Genomic DNA, 17,778 nt, shown 5'->3' with positions numbered 1-17,778 from the left:
CGCCTTCTGTTACCTGCTTTGTACTAGACTCCGTACATGAAACGAGACCGTTGTTGTAATTGTGCTTCTTCCTGTTGATGTGTGAACATTTTTAAAACAGTGTGTTGTAAGTTAAAGTATTTTATAAACAGTTTGTAAGTGAGTAGCTTTATCACAGTTGCTTCGTAATCAGTATTGCTCCATTTTAGGGACTGCAAACAGTGTAAAGCCATGATGTAAATGCCTTCTTGTAAATGGTCGGATGCTGCCGGTGTGTGTGGTTTATATTGTTTTGTTCCTTTGTTGTTCCACTATGTTCTTGTGATCCTTGACTCTTGCTTCGGCCCACTCCTTTTGCTGCTCAAATAAATAAATAACTATCTCATCTCTGGAACTCGAGCAGAATCATCTCCCAGTCCCCCAGTGGAAAAAAAAACAGATGAGGCGGCGTTCATGTGCAATTTTCTACTCGGGAAGCTGTATTTACCGAACCAGGCATCAGAACAAAGCCAGTCCACCAATCAGAGGCGAGGACTCCAGCAGCAACATTTACATGCAGAGTATAACGTTAAGTATTGGTATGTGCTGAAGTTTCAGTTCTTCTCTATGTCGCTGGTTGATGACGGCAGATAATGGAGCTTTACGGCTGAACTATCTTCAACCTGTTTCCATGCAAAAGTTATTTACAGTCATTAAATGTGAACGCTAAGTTGTCCCAAAGTATAAAAAGACAGAATAATCCTTCATTGCTGTTACAGAAGCAGGAGCCTGACCTTCACAGTCACTTATCGAGGGGGAAGATCGGCCCTGACTGTCTGCAAATGCCATATAATCATGGTTCTAATACATATAGGAACATCATGAGTGCTAATTTATTCATACGGTGACAGTTTGCTAAACACGTGAGGGCGAAGGTGAGCTACGTGTCTGGGAAACATTCGCGTGACGTGTGGAAGCTCCGACTCTGTGGGAGTTAAGGCCGTCGCTAAAGGACTTCCACTGTGATGAGGCTTTCGCTCAAATGTACAAATGTCTCTTCAAACATTTTTTTTTTTTCAGCTCTACCTCCTCCTTCCTCTTCCTCCTTGAGCTCCCTCCGCTCCACAACAGTCTTCCACCATTTTCTGGGATTTGCCCAAAACGTATGAAAACCAGAGGAGACAGCTGGTCCTGAGGTGTGGATCCGTTTGGCCCCGACTCTAAGCAGTTTTAAGTCCTCCCTTAAAACAAGTCATTGATCCATTGCATTTTCTCTTTCATTGCTCTTGATGATTTACTCTGCCTATTTTTGTATTCCTGGAGTTTTATTTTGCATCTTTTGTGAAGCACTTTGCTGCAGTTTATGTGAATTTGCTATAGAAATAAATTTGACCTTGACCAGTGAACGTCCATTAGCCAGAACAATAGAAGGCATGTGCGGTTTAGCTGTGAGTCTTGCTCGGATACCTCCTCCTTTGTCCCTTTTTTGTTTCCTGCAGCTCGTCTTGTGACGCCTCCACTGTGATGCAGGTGTCTGGGCTCTTTGTGCCTCTTCAGTGTCTCAGAAGAAGACATTTGTAAGTCTGATAGAGCCCCCTTGCCCTGTGCCCTTTAAGTGCCCTTCTCCAGACCAGTTTTTTCTTCTCCCCAATATTAAGTGTTATTTCATTCATATTTCATTATTGTTCTAAGCCAACATGTGCTGAAAATACAGTTTTAATGCGCAACAAATCACGCTTCATTTCTCCTCAGCCTCTCGAGCAGCGGCGGCGCTGGCGCTCCTTATCACAGAAGGGCAGCTGTGCCGTCCCCGTGTTTCCCCGTAAGATGGTACAGCCCATCTCTGTAAGACGCTGGAGTAAAGTAAACAAAGTAAATTTGATAACTTTATGAACGAGCCAGCGCGACATGACTGGATTATTAAGGGGAAAGGAAACATGAGGGCCGTCAGTGCGAGGAAGTCAGCGCCGCCTGTCAACACCGTCCGGATGAAGTCAGCGGTAACAAGTCAGTCACTTTAGTGGTTCTCTCTTGTCGCGCTATAAAATTATCTTAAAATGAGCTGTATTACTCAGTATAAGTCAGGGCTGAGCGTAGACCAGGGCCAGAGCAGAGTGAGCTGAGTAGACAGAGGAGAGAGAAGGGTGAGGAGGAGAGAGAAGGATGAGGGTTCTGGACACTGTTGTCTGTGGGAGGATTATTGTTATTTAAGATATTTTTGACATGGACAAAGGAATGATATTGACAAACCAGATGTTTTAAGTGTAGGCTATAGTACCTTTGCATTTGGCCTATTTCATTTGTATTTGTGCTAATCTTTAGTGCAGAGCCTTGTGATAGTCCTACATCGTCCTCTATAGTTTATTATTAGGTCCACATAATTGGACATTTTATGTTGCTGTGATAATCAATGGTCTGTTAGTATCACTAGTTACAGAAAAATCACTCTTTTTTTTGCAGGGGTGCCCTTTTTGTCTTGGTTGAGCACCTGCCCCTCAAAATGTCTGTGCACGCCACTGCTGAAATGTCTTTTAGCTCATAAGCTAGCTGTTAGTTTACTAAAGCTGCTTTCTTCAGTAAAAAAAAATCCACCAAATCTCACAAAAACACGACACGATGTGGAGCACAGAAACTACAAATGCAGTTAGAAGAAAAGTCAAAAAACACAGCTGTACCAAGAGAGAGGGAGGGTGCTGAATGGCTAGTGTCGGCTTCATAACAGTTAACACAAGACTTTTAACCTCTTAACTCCCGCCTGAACCAAGAGCATTTTCTCCAGTTCAGCTTTACCCAAATCCTGTAGGCCAGTGTAACGCCTCATTTGAAAGCTAAGATCTACAAAACTAAATTGATCTTTTTCCTCACATTATCAGATTTTTTTTCATCACTTTTTTGTTGGGCAGTCATCTCATTTTTGTCAAATTTTCGTGACTTTTTTGTCACTTTTTCGTCAAATGTTTCGATTTTTTTTTTCCATTTTTTTGTCACTTTTTGTCACTTTTTTGTCAAAGTATTATCACTTTTTTGTCCATTTTTTCCTCAATTTTTCGTCAAATTTTTCTCACTTTTTTGTCCATTTTTTGTCACTTTTTCGTCTGTTTTTTCTCACTTTTTTCACATTTTCATCCTTATTTTCATCTCAGTTTTGTTGCTGTTCTCACACCTTTTTTCGAGAAGCTTTTAGATTGGGGTAAAGTTGGAGAAAAAGTGCTCAGCTCAGGTGGGAGTTAAGGGGTTAATGCTTAATGATGACATGAGAATTAAAACGTCTCTCCTGAAGACATGATTCATAACACATAGTTCAAATTCACCACAGTTGTAGCCTCACTACTGCCCGTCATGTGTGTAAAAGTTCAAAACTCTCTCCAGTTCACCCTCTTAGTTTCTCATGGATATCTGGACCTTGGTTTCATCCCCAAAAGCCTCTAACAGAGCGGCGGCCATCTTTGTCCGGCACCTTCCCTGCTGCCTCATCCCTAACAACTTTACCGCGCCATAAATCGTGTAAAAACAACTAAAACATTTCACTAAACCCTTCAAAGGAACAGTAACTCACAGTCGGCCGCTCCGTTTATGCTTAATTTCGGAGACGGCGTGAGTAACGGCCGCTGAGCTCCCGAATGGGCCGTCCCGAACAGACAGGCTCCACTGTAATGTCTTCCTTATGGGCCGTGTGTCCAGGACTGATGGGCTGACAGGAGGTATGTTAAATATCTGCCGCTCTAACTGCTACATCGGGGTCTGACCTCCGCCGAGGCAGGGTCAGCGCGCGAGGCATCAGTCAACAAGAGCAGCGGTGAGGGGGGGGGGACAGGTCCAAACAGCAGGAGAAACATTTGTAAAGGCATTTGTAAAGCACGTTATGATTGTACGACCGCAGATCAGTCAAAAGGCCATCTTTACTATGTTATAGGAGTCAGACGACAGCCCGATCCAGCTCAGCTTCACAATGAGCAATGACAAAGGAGAAAAAGAGCTGTTCTTGTGCTGAAAATGTGACTTGTCGTGATACGTCACCCCCCGAGACGCAAAAACAAAGCAATTTGAACTTTTTCTGAGGAAAATGACAAAAACAGTAACTGAATAATCTGATTACTGGTTTGGAAGAAGTAAAAGTAGTCATGCGTTGCAGTGTTAATTTCGTCGACTAAAATATTTAGTCTTAATTTTAGTCAAAGTGTTATTTTTGACGACTAAAATTGGACTAAAACTAAATTAAAAGTTTTTCATGAGACTAAAACTATGACTAAAATGTCCAGATATTTTCGTCGACTAAAATAAGACTAAATAAAAATGAAAGGGAGCGACTAAAATCATCCAAACTTCTATTGACCGTCTGAAAGAGCCTCAGATCATGTAAATTCTCTGCCAAAGGATCAGCTCTGAGCTTTATTCATGTGGAGCAGCTCCATGAAGCAGAGGAACAAGATTAAATATGATTATAATGAATATTATAAATGCAAAGTCGACTAAATTTGTCTTAAATTTAGTCGACTAAATTTACTTGCAATTTTAGTCGACTAAAACTAGACTAAAATTGAAGATATTTTTTTGACTAAAACTAGACTAAAATCGAATTACATTTTCGTCAAAAGACTAAAACTAAAACTAAATTAAAACATGTTGTCAAAATTAACACTGGAGCAAACTGGACCAGAGTCCGTTTGGAAGCCGGACCGAGACCACCTGAAAAAGTGGGTCTTGGTCCGGTTCTTTGATCCGCAACAGGATTCGTTTGTTGTTTTCACACCTGAATAAAAAATCCGGACCAGCGTTCAAAGCGAACCCTGATCCGTTTAAAGTGGACCAAACAGTGCAGGTCTGAATACACCCTTAGAGTCACGCATTACTGGGATCACTGGACATTCAGCATTTTGCATTTGGAAGAGGATTTAAAAAAAGACGCACCCACCTGAGAGCAGAGCAGCATGACCAGCTCCACCACCGACGTGCTGGACTTCAGACACACCAGCCCTGCACAACGAGACAAACGTCACACGTCAACACAACTACAACAACCGGTGCACTTCGGTTCAAGAAGGCTGACGATTTCAACATCACACGAGCCACTTTTCTCACAACCATTTCGTGAAACTTTCCAGCCTCTAACTTGTGTTTCCAATTTGCTCGGCGCCCGCAAACATCATTTGCATGTGCGGAGAAGCCGACAGGAGTGATAACGAGGCTTTGGCGGCGGCGCAGGCAGACAGCTCGCACCGAGGCGGCACCGAGGCGACAGCGCACGTGTGAAGAGCTCATTTGCAGAAACAATGGGTGCTACAGCGCGGCGCCTCCGGCTGGATCTGCTCCTCGGAGAAGCTTTAAAGGTGCAGGTGTTAGAGGGAGGGAGGGGCACGTGTGATGGGCTGTCACTCACACGGGCAGGAGGTGATCGGGAGAAAAGATGTTTCAGGCGACGGAACAAGAGGCATCGTCTACTAGGTTCATTCATAAACAAAAACTGTGTGTCTGCGAAAGACAAAAATGAAGCTCTAAGGCAGGGCATCATCAAACTCTGGCCCTCGGGATGATTTCGAGAAATACTATGACCCAAATCAGAGATCAAATGCCGGTTAAAAGACTCTCGAAATGTTAAAAATACTGTCAATTCCTTAAAATGTCTTAGCAGAGCACTCCCTTTTAGACTATAATCCTAAAAGAATACTCTAAGAATACTAAGAAAAAACTTAAATCTACTTGAATTAAGAGATTAAAGGAACAGGCCACCGTTTTTACATACTGAGATATGTTCTTACCTTAGCTTTGACGAGTTCTTTAGGACCTGTCTGATCTTCACCCGTGCCTTCAGTCACGTAAACACAGCGCAGACGGCGTTAGCATTTAGCCTCTCCCTCTCTCCTCTATAGCTCCAAAACAGGTCAAGATAGAAGCTACCAAGCTCTTCCACGTTTTCCCTATTTAAATATGGTTACGTGAAGTGTTCCACTACAAAGTATAATTACACAAAATTAAACAATGTGGATTTTCTAAGCGGATAAAATGGGGAACTATATTGTAAGGCGTAATAATACCAGGAGTAATTTGGCATCCGCACAGTAAAGTGAAGATTACTGCGCGGATTTCGAACTACTCCTGGAGAGAGGGAGAGGCTAAATGCTAACGCCGTCTGCGCTGTGTTTACGTGACTGAAGGCACGGGTGAAGATCAGACAGGTCCTAAAGAACTCGTCAAAGCTAAGGTAAGAACATATCTCAGTATGTAAAAACGGTGGCCTGTTCCTTTAAATCTAAAGATTGAGTGGATTTGGTCAGGCCTTAGAGCAGATAAAACCTATTCTTGCCAATGGAACAAGCACAAGTTTTTTCTTAATTCAGATTATTCTGTATAATTTCAAGTGAAAAATAAATATTTTTTACGGCAAAAGTTAATTTGTTTGATTTCCAGTGGGATTTCTATTTGTTCAATTGGCATTGGTGTTTTTTTTTTTAATCTGATCTTAGATTATTTCAAACCGACTCAAAAAAAAAACCTTTATTCAAGTGATTTTAAGAAATGTATCTAATTTGCGATGGACATTTGCCCAACACTGGCATATGTAGAAAGTGATGCTTTACTTCAGTTGGAGGGTCCGGCCCTTGGTCTTTTGACGATGAAGAAAACCGGCCCTTCACTGAGCAAACTTGCCTCCCCGTGCTCTAAGGGATGGTATTTTAGTGCCACATGTGCTACGAGCTTAATGTCAGAGGGAACTGTCCAGGGTTCACCTCGGCTAAAGCCCAAAGTTGGTACATCAAACAAAAGGCCTGGAGTGAACACAACCACAGGATCTGTATCACATCTGCAGATGATAAAACACCCTCAATGTGGCTCTGAAAACTGTCACCGCGGCTTATTGTACCACGCCGTCCAACAGGCCCATTCAGAGGACAGGACATAAGGGCTGATTTGTGTGATTAGTATCTGCACTGAGGCGGTCAGTTAACAACAGGATTTAAAAAGCATTAAGTCAGTAAATTAATACCAAAAAAATGACCAAAGTCACGGCGTTTAGAGCTTGACTTTGGTCAAGGTTAACCCGGCACGGCAGCACAGTGGTTAGAGCTCGTGCTTCACAGCTAGAGCTTCTGTGTGGAGTTTGCATGTTCTCCCCGTGTTTGCGTAGGTTTCCTCTGGTACTCCGGTTTCCCCTACCACTAAAAACATGCACAATAGGCCTGGATGAATGAGAGTGTGTTTGAGAGTGAGGGGACGACGGATGGAAATTAGCTCAAGGCTACAATCCGGTGTGTCTTGTTCTTTAACATGTATCAACCAAATACACCATGTCTGGGTAGGTTTGTGGTAAAAACATGTGCAATAGGTTAATCCTCCTGCCAGGTGATTCTGACCACCAGCCTGGCTCCACATCATGGAGATGGGTCCCCAAGCAACCCTGGCAGCTCACTGCTCCTACAGGTCGCACAGCAACATTGAGGATGGGTCCAATGCAGAGAACAAATTTCTCTACAGAGATTAATAAAGTATAACTTAGTCATACAGAGTTTAAAAAAATTATAACTAAGTATTTTGTTTGTTTGTTTGTTTTGTTTGTTTGTATACTTTATTGTCCCCGTAGGGAAATTTGTCCTCTGCATTTAACCCATCCTTCGATGCCGCTGGGGCGACCCGTAAGGAGCAGTGGTCGACGGCAGTGCCGCGCCCGGGGACCCGTCTCCATGATGTGGAGCCAGGCTGATGGTCAGAATCACCTGGCTGGAGGATTCACCTATTGCACATGTTTTTAGTGGTAGGGGAAACCGGAGTACCCGGAGGAAACCTACGCAGACACGGGGAGAACATGCAAACTCCACACAGAAAGGCCCCGTCCTGGTGGGAATCGAACCCGGGACCTTCTAGCTGTGAAGCGGAGGCGCTAACCGCTGCGCTACCGTGCCGTACCGTTCCTCCCACTACAAGTTCCAGCCATGTCCTAATGCAGGGGTCCTCAAACTACGGCCCGCGGGCCGGATGATTTAATCCGGCCCCCGACTTGTGGAGCACAAATCCCTGAGTATGTCAAAAAAAAAAGTAAGTCTCTAGCCCATTCCTGTGCGGAGTTAGGATATTTTAACAAAAAAAAACAGTTTACTCATTCCAGCCACTAGGGGGCAATTTGAATAAATAAAAAATAATTCCACAGGTGTCCAGCAGAGGGCACTTACATAAGAGATCAGAATAACACATTATAGCCACGTGGTAAATGACGCTGACCTCCACAGAGTTTGAAGAGAATGAATAATGACCACAGTACTTTGAGAAACTTGTGACACAGGCTTGTAAAGCGCAATACAAGTGTAAGAAGTTATTACTTTGGTCACATTACATAATGATGTTTTATTTGAAAATATAAATAAATGGAAATTAAAACAAAGTGTGAAGACTTGATTCAGGGACATATTTGTTTCACTGTAATGGTTTGCAAAAATATCAATCAAGTGTTGATCTTGTGGATATAATCGTGGGGACGACTGTTATAGCCGACCCGGTCCGGCCCCCCATCACAGTCAGGAACAATAATGTGGCCCCCAGAGAAAAAAGTCTGAGGACCCCTGTCCTAATGTGTAGAATGAGTTCAGACCTGTCACTCAAAAAGTTGTTACTTCGGATCTGAAGTGCCGTCATGCACAAGCTTAACATAGAAGCTGCAGTTACACATACGACCTGAAGTGGCAGTAGTGAGTATAAAAATGACAACTTGCATCTAGTTCCTTTAACTTTTTAAACCATATCAATATGGAAGAGTCATACCAACCCCACATACTGTCGCTGTTTGGGGGCAGGTCTCCTCTCGTCTGCCCCGTCTCACCTGCTCAGAACTGTATCTACTGAACCTGACCCTCACACCGAGCTGCACAGTAGTCATTATCAGTAAACTGTAAACAAAATGCCTCAGTCCCCGTTCAGTGTGAGCAGTGTGTGAGCAGTGTGAGCAGTGTGAGCAGTGTGAGCAGTGTGGGCCACCCTGGGACCATATTGTGAACCGTGTGCTATCGCTGACCCCGTATTGTACGGAGCGGCCCCGCGGCTGACCCCGTGTTACAGCAGACACTGACCGGGGTAACGGGTCAGACCGGAGTGACATGAGAGTCAGACGCCCTCCCGACCCCCCCCGACCCGCCTCGTGCGCCGCACCAGCCCCGCTCACCGGGCTTTAACCAGGCATCTGCCACCCCTGCCCCGTAAACAGAGCGGGGTTATGGCACGGGTGAATGTGGCCTTGTGGGGCCAAGTGTCTGCGAGTGCCAGTCGGGGGCGCAGGGTGGGGGGGGTGGACACGGGGCGGGGGGGGGGGCACGGGGCGGGGGGGGGGCAGGAGGCGCCGTGACAAGAGCACCAGTGTTCACTTAAGAGGACACACTACAAAAAAGACTCAATAATGTAAAGTTAGTGAACAGAGCTCTTCAGAAACACACGGGCAGAGCTTTTGGCCTCCTGGGTCTAAACAGGCACAAGTGGGTCAGATTTACTCCTTTTTAAAGACTAAATATGATCTTTTTAATTGTGATTTCATGTGTAAATCACAAAAACTCCCTAAAATGAGTTCCCAACATGTCAAGCGAACACGTCAACAAAATAAAATCATCACCTCAAACTTGGCTCAATCCATTATTTAGATGTTATTACTGAAAATATTACAAATTTTGACCAATTTATATAGAATAGAAGTTTATTTGTTTAGCTCTTTCCACATAAATCACCCAAAGTGCTTCACACAGTGTTGGAGATTTGTTCTTCACTCACTCCGCACTCGCATATGCATAAATGAGTTGTTCTTTACCCTCTTAACTCCCACCTGAACGGATCACATTTTCTCCAGTTTGGCTTTACCCTAATCAAAAAGCTTCTTGGGAAAAAAGCACCAAAACAGCCACAAAAAATGAGAAGAAAACAAGGATGTAAACGCAACAAAAATGTGACAAAAGTTCGACAAAAATGTGACAAAAATGTGACAAAAATTCAACAAAAATGTGACAAAAATTCAACAAAAATGTGACAAAAATTCAACAAAAATGTGACAAAAGTTCGACAAAAATGTGACAAAAATGTGACAAAAATTCAACAAAAATGTGACAAAAATTCAACAAAAATTCAACAAAAATGTGACAAAAATGTGACAAAAATTCAACAAAAATGTGACAAAAATGTGACAAAAATGTGACAAAAATGTGACAAAAATGTGACAAAAATTCAAAAAAAAATTAACAAAAATGTGACAAAAATTCAACAAAAATTCAACAAAAATTCAACAAAAATTCAACAAAAATTCAACAAAAATTCAACAAAAATTCAACAAAAATTCAACAAAAATTCAACAAAAATTCAACAAAAATTCAACAAAAATTCAACAAAAATGTGACAAAAATTCAACAAAAATGTGACAAAAATTCAACAAAAATGTGACAAAAATTCAAAAAAAATCAACAAAAATGTGACAAAAAAGAAAAGAAAAAAAATATAAAAAAGGTGACACAACACAGCAACAACGCGAGGAAAAAGATCAGTTTTGTGGGTCTTAGCTTTCAAATGAGGCGTTACACAGGCCTATATAATAGCCAAAGAGGACAGAATGCATTTGGTGTAGGCGGGTGGTAAGAGGTTAAATGAAAACATCAAATGACAGAAAACTTGCAACACATTTTTTCCTCATATTTATGTCAGTAATCTTCAGCAAAAGTTTCAAATCTCTAAATGGATTTATTTCTCCTATTCCCCTGTCTCTTTTCCGTTCCCGTTTTGCAGTGCTCGTCTGCGGCTCGAGTGCGGGGCCAGGGTGCGCTCCACATAATTGCAGCAGTGACCAGAGCGTCGCGGGGGGGTCGGAGGAAGAAGGGTGAGGCGCAGGGGGCGCAGGGGGCACGGCGGGGCGCGACCTCAGGCAATGCGCCCCGTGATGGATGGTCAGTAATTACTGGTAAATGGAGCGCCTTTGCAGCACAGCACAGTATTTCAACTGTGAGAGGAACTGTAGGCTTTACTGTGAGGCGTCACAGGGCTGAGGGCGGAGCAAACAGGGCTGAGGGCGGAGCAAACAGGGCTGAGGGCGGAGCAAACAGGGCTGAGGGCGGAGCAAACAGGGCTGAGGGCGGAGCAAACAGGGCTGAGGGCGGAGCAAAATCACAACGTCTTTCCAATATTACAGCAAAACATTCAAGTGGACATATGTATAACTGGAGGTTAAAAACTTTCTTTAGCTCCTCTTTAGTCTCGTCTCTTTTAACCTCTTAACTCCCGCCTGAACCGAGAGGATCTTTTTCCTCACGTCATCAGATTTATTTTTTTTCATCATTTTTTGTTGGGTGTTCAACTCATTTTTTTTGTCACATTTTTGTCATTTTTTTGTCAATTTTTTATCACATTTTTGTCACATTTTAGTAGTTTTTTTGTCACATTTTTGTCATTTTTTCGTCATTTTTTTGTCATTTTTTCGTCAATTTTTTGTCAATTTCTTGTGATATTTTTGTGACATTTTTGCCACTTTTTCATCAATTTTTCGTCACTTTTTTGTCAATGTTTTCTCACTTTTTTGTCACATTTCCATCATTGTTTTCGTCTCAGTTTTGTTGCTATTTTTTACAGCTTTTTTCCAGAAGCTTTTGGACCGGGGTAAAGTCAAACTGGAGAAAATGTGCTCGGTTCAGGTGGGAGTTAAGGGATTAAAGCTTCACATTAGCCTCAGTTTAGCCTCTCTTGTCCCAATTATCCCTCTTTTTTTGACTCAATTTGCAATTTTTGGATTTGATACATTTAAAAACCGCCTTTACTCTGCCTGATCCCGTCAGGAGCTCAGCAGGAAGGGCCTGGTCGGTGCTTGGATGGGTGCAGCCTGGGTGAATGTAGTGAGTGGTGGTTGTGGTCAGAGGGGCCGATAGCGCGGATTGACAGCCTCGCTTCTGTCAGTCTACCCCAGGGAAGCTACAATTGTAGCTTACCACCACCGAGTATGAGGGAATGAATAATGCAATGTAAAGTGCATTCAATGAGAACGATGAGAAAGAAGGTATATTTGCCAATGTGACCGAAGATACACCGCACAAAGTTTAATTTTTTATTTACCTTTATCTAACCAGGTAAAAACTTATAATCTCTTTTACAAGAGTGACCTGGCCGAGAGGCAGCAACACATCATAAAACAGTTTGCATCAAAAATAATACAAAAATATAAAATACATCTTAGGTGAAACAACTGTAACCATCATGGCTTTGTACAAATGTACGTAGTACTCTCTGTGAGGAGACTTCACTCACCGCCCGTCATGAGTTCTCTGGAGCCGGAGCAGAGAAACTGAGGTTCTGGCGTAGCCTGGCATAAAGCCAGACTGACTTTATTTATGTATTTCTAAATACATATAAAGACAGTCTGGAATTGTGGTGATAGTACGCAATTTCCAAATTGGGACTGGAGGCGGGGCTAACGATCGCAGTTTGAACGAGAGAGAACCAATCAAACACAAAGCACTTGGTGTTTACGTCCTCCGCCATGATTGTTTTTATCCACACGTGCAGTCGAGTAAATGCTCTGGTGAAAGTCCTCTGAGCAGCTTCTTGCTGTCCAGCTCATGTAAAACAGAAGAAAGGGCACTAAAGATTAAAGATTGTTGTGGCCGCCATCTTCACTGTTTTGGTGACAGGAGGAGCACTGGCTGATGGGAAATTCTAGCGCAGAAGATGACGCACCATTAACTCCCGCCTCCCGTGCTCTGATTGGCTGGTCTTGGTTTTGCTGGAATCAGCGAGATTCAAATGGCACAATTCCAGACTGTATCACATGTATCTCTGAACAGGTCGCCCCAGCAGCATTGAGGATGGGTCAAATGCAGATAATTAATTTCCCTACAGGTATTAATAAAGTATACCTTAACCTTAGCAGAGAGTACCTCTGAGGGACAGCCACGTGACTAATAAGTCCGGGATGGAATCACATCCTTTATAGAAACTCAGACCTTTTATCTGTTGCAGCTGAACCGGGGATCACAAGGCTCCACAAGTCTGATCGGTGACGTCGATCACTCAAAAAACCACCTCGGTCTGTTGAGGTGGTTGTTGCAGAAGTCAAAACGTCATGTGACTTGATCCCGATAAACCCTGCAGCCATAGTTTAGCTCCTCTTTAGGGAAACTTTAATGACCAGAGGTTCAGTAATGCCCATGGGTGGAAAAGATGACATTGGGCTGGTGAGGTTTGAAGAATCGGCCTGGAGCGCCCTCTGCAGGCGGCAGTGAGAATGACACGTGAAAGGACGGTGATTTAACCTCTTACCCCCCGCCTAAACCAAATGCATTCTGTCCTCTTTGGTTATTATATAGGCCTGTGTAACACCTCATTTGAAAGCTAAGACCCACAAAACTGATCTTTTTCCTCGCGTTGTTGCTGTGTTGTGTCACCTTGTTTTGTGTGTTGTTGTTTTTTTTTCATTTTGGTCACTTTTGTTGAGTTTTTGTAATTTTTTTGTTGAAATTTTGTCACATTTTTGTTGAATTTTTGTCATTTTTGTTAAATTTTTGTCATTTTTTTTGTTGAATTTTGTCATTTTTTTGTTGAATTTTTGTCATTTTTTGTCACATTTTTGTTGAATTTTTGTCATTTTTTGTTGAATTTTTATCACTTTTTTATTGAATTTTTGTCACATTTTTGTTGAATTTTTGTCATTTTTTTGTTGAATTTTTGTCACATTTTTATTGAATTTTTGTCACTTTTTAATTGAATTTTTGTCACTTTTTTATTGAATTTTTGTTACTTTTTAATTGAATTTTTGTCACATTTTTATTGAATTTTTGTCACTTTTTAATTGAATTTTTGTCACTTTTTTTATTGAATTTTTGTCACATTTTTGTTGAATTTTTGTCACTTTTTTATTGAATTTTTGTCACATTTTTGTTGATTTTTTGTCACATTTTTGTTGAATTTTTGTCACATTTTTGTTGAATTTTTGTCACATTTTTATTGAATTTTTGTCACATTTTTATTGAATTTTTGTCACTTTTTTATTGAATTTTTGTTGAATTTTTGTTGAATTTTTGTCACTTTTTTATTGAATTTTTGTCACATTTTTGTCACATTTTTGTCACATTTTTGTTGAATTTTTGTCACATCTTTGTTGAATTTTTGTCACATTTTTGTAATTTTTTTGTTGAATTTTTGTCACTTTATGTTGCGTTTACATCCTTGTTTTCTTCTCATTTTTTGTGGCTGTTTTGGTGCTTTTTTCCCAAGAAGCTTTTTGATTAGGGTAAAGCCAAACTGGAGAAAATAGTGGGAGTTAACAGGTTAAATCTTTCACTTTATTCCTCCTAAGGAAAAGCAGCAAACGATCCGCCGAAACGAACTGATGTCCCACTCAGACAGATTTACGAGTCAGGTCTGAGACGAGTCGCTCACAGTAAAGACTCGTGTCGTATTCTCTTCCATTTATCGGGTAAAACATCGCGCACACGGTTCGGAATCGAAGCGTACATCCGCCGTGTTTAGCGTGTCCGGCCTGTATCACCTGTCAGGTCAGACTCGGGGGTTAAGCAGGTGTGCAGGGGGGGGGGTGTCGTCCCGCCTCCTGCCCCTGTCCGCGCGCCCCTCTCCGGGTTGTCAGCTCGGACGGCTCCTCTGACAGGCCCTGAGTGAAAGGCTAACACACACACGCGTTCACAGCTGCCTGGTTTATCATTCCCCCTTCAGCAGCGGCCGACAGCAGCCTGTTTACACGCGCCGCCATACTGTCGAGTACCACTGCCCTGCTGCCCAGGCCGGGAAACCAGGTCAAGATAAAGCCTCCATTTTCATTTTGTTGCTTTTTAGTTGGGCGGCACAAAAGGGAGAGGTCTGGGTTTGGAATCTCATAAAATGGATGTATGGTAAATCTTGAAATCGTCGACTAAAACTAGAGGCTGAAAACATGTTCTAGGTGAACGATTTGTTGACACCTGTCCATAAAAGTAAGTCCATTTGAATTGTTTTGTTTTTTTAAAGTGGGGGTATTATGCAAAATCGATTTTTTCAAGCTTTACATCATGTTATGTCACTCCCTCATTAAAAACATGCCTGAAGTGTTGCCTTGGCACATTCACGTATTTTTGAGTAATCTGTCAAAACTCTGATGGCGGCCATTTTAGGGATAGGTTTGCCTGAGTCCTCCTAGGAACGCCCCCACCTCCTGGAGACGCCTCCGAGCTTTCGTCACCAGCCGAGTAACCGACCACTGCTCCTCAGCAGAACCCCCTCCCCACTGATGCCACAGACAGCGTGTGGAGGGGGCGTGTCTGAAAGGCTCAGAGGTTCTTAAAGAGACAGAGGCCTATTTCAAGACATTCACTACAGCCATTTTATACAAGGCAGTTATTCTAATTTACTGCATTTACAGACCAACAGAAGGTTTGGTCATCATTGTAGTGTGATATAGACTGGTGCTATGTGATTGAAAAAAAGCATAATACCCCCTCTTTAAGTGATGATGTCATCACTCCACTTCCGGGTCCAACAGAGCTTTAACCGTGTTCATTATAATGGGATTTAGCTGATTTTAACTACAAGGCTCTTTTTAAACACCTGATCACAAAGAAATATTACTTTAACTCTGGATTTCCTCTAGTAATGGCATTCATTATTTCAATACACAATGAAGGCTTATTTTATTTATTTATTTTATCTTAATTTTACCTTAATTTTACCTTTACACAGAAAATACAGGGAAGAGATCATGTCCCTTCGGAGTCTACAAAAACATGACTCCACTACTACTACTCCACTACTCCACTAAAACAACTACGGGACTATCTCGAACATGCCAAAGAAAGGGGATGGATCTCAGCAGTGATTTACACCTCACCAAAGATCATCACAGTAGAAGAGATTCACTGATGAGATAACCTGGTCGTTCAGGATGTTCTTCTCTGAGACGAGTAGCTTGAGGTCTTTAAGTCTGTTGTGCATGTTTTGGGTTGAGAGTTTGAGTGCGTACCTTCGATCAGCAGCTCCTGCCCGTGGCTGCCCAGGAGCGTGCGGGACAGGAACGGAGCGAAGTCCACGAAGATCTCCCTGAGCAGAGGAGCCACCTTCTCCAGAGCTCGCTCCAGCCGAGCCGTGATGCTGCACACAGGGTTTACATCAACAATGACAATCATATTTGTTCTGGTTTGTTATGCCACTTTAAGCTGTATTTTTATTATATGTACGCGGTAATGGTGTCACATGACTGTAGCAAATATATAACAAGATGAGATAAAGATAATATATTAGCTATTGTCTCTCAAAATGCCGGCTCGGCTGTAAAAACCAGCGCCGTGGCCTGGAGTTGGACCGAGTGGAGTCTGTGGCGACTGCTGCCATGGCAACAGCGGAGGAGAGAGAGGGGATCGGGGGGGGGGGGGGCACTCGGTGAAGACCTCAGAAATCGGGAAAATGTTCCTTAATCGCATCAAATACTCAGAGTGTAATTGAGTAGTTCTGAACTGAGTGCATTTTCTCCATTTTCGGCTTTTTCCGAAATCTCAAAGCTTCTTGGAGGGAAAAAAAAAAGCGCCAAGCGATAAAAATGAGACAAAAAGTAAGATTGAAAACACAAGAAAACATGACACAAAAAAAAACGATGAAACTGTGACAAAAGAGTGACAAAAATATGATGAAAAAGCAACAAAAAGCGACCAAAAATGTGACGAATAAAGTCAAAAAAGTGACAGCAACAACGTGAGGAAAAATATCTAATTTTGTAGATTTCAGATGAGGCTTTATACTGGTCTATAACCTTTTAGATTTGGGTAAAGCCGAACTAGAGAAAATGCACTCGGTTAAGGGGCTAAGCTTAAAGTTCTGACCTCTCAGAGAACAAAATGATAATGGGTAATGTGTCTTTGCTCATAAAATCCTCAAAAATACAGCAAAATCTAATCTAAACCAATGGGGATTTTTAAAGATAAAACTAGGGATGCACCGATACTGGCATCAGATGTCGGAGCCGATACTGGAAAAAATGTGATATCGATGTGATATATTGGTAACAAATATCTGAAGTGGGAGAATTCAATCGCTGAGTTAGTAAGTGGCCTAAAAACATAAGTGTTTGTATTTTAGTTTATGAGCCCAGGAAGAAAAGTGGATCCTAATAAATAAACATAAAAGGAGGACACATTTACTTATTTCAAGACAATGTCACTGATTTCTAGATTACACATTAAATTCTGTTTCTATTGCCCCGCCTTAACTGAGCACATTTTATCAGCTTTACCTAAATCTGAAAGTTTCTCGACTGGAGCTCAGAGCCTGTAAAACTGATCTCAACAGATTATCTCAACATTATTTTTTTATCTAATTTTTGCCACTTTTTTGCCGAGTTTTTGTCACATTTTTGTTGCTATTTTTGTTGCATTTTTGCTGCATTTTTGTCATATTTGTGTCCAATTTTTGTATTTTTTTGCGACATATTTATCACATTTTTGTCATTTTTTGTCAAATTGTTTTCACATTTTTTGTCAGATTTTTGTCGTTTTTTTCCCCCCATTTTTGTCTTTTTTATCAAATTTTTTTATCACATTTTTGTCACACTTTTTCTCATTTTTGTTATTTTTTATCACATTTTTTGTCATTTTTTATCACATTTTTGTCACGTTTTTGTCATTTACTATCACATTTTTATTCACATTTTTTATCACATTTGTCATTTTTTATCACATTTGTCATTTTTAATCACATTTTTTTCACATTTTTAATCACAATTTTTGTTATTTTTTTATCACATTTTTGTCAAATTTTTTCCCCCATTTTTGTTATTTTTATCACATTTTTTATCACATTTTTTGTCGTTTTCTATCACATTTTTGTCACATTTCTTTTTCCAAT

At 41.5% G+C, this 17,778-nt stretch overlaps 1 protein-coding gene across 1 annotated transcript in view; it reads right to left on the bottom strand.

The window, feature by feature from the left end:
- The window catches only part of LOC306966731 (neurobeachin-like), a 684,825-nt gene that overhangs the window by 336,702 nt on the left and 330,345 nt on the right, over positions 1-17,778 (bottom strand). Inside the window, exons 32-33 of the mRNA XM_079561544.1 lie at positions 15,905-16,032; positions 4,871-4,932 (exon numbers count right to left, since the gene is read on the bottom strand). Coding sequence (XP_079417670.1) covers positions 4,871-4,932; positions 15,905-16,032 — 190 coding nt within the window. The remainder of the gene's footprint in view (positions 1-4,870; positions 4,933-15,904; positions 16,033-17,778) is intronic.

The sequence above is a fragment of the Gobius niger genome (assembly GCF_951799975.1).
Source record: "Gobius niger genome assembly, chromosome: 1".
Lineage (NCBI taxonomy): Eukaryota > Metazoa > Chordata > Actinopteri > Gobiiformes > Gobiidae > Gobius > Gobius niger.
The sequence above is the reverse complement of the archived record's forward strand: the minus strand, read 5'-3'. Positions and strand labels throughout refer to the sequence as shown.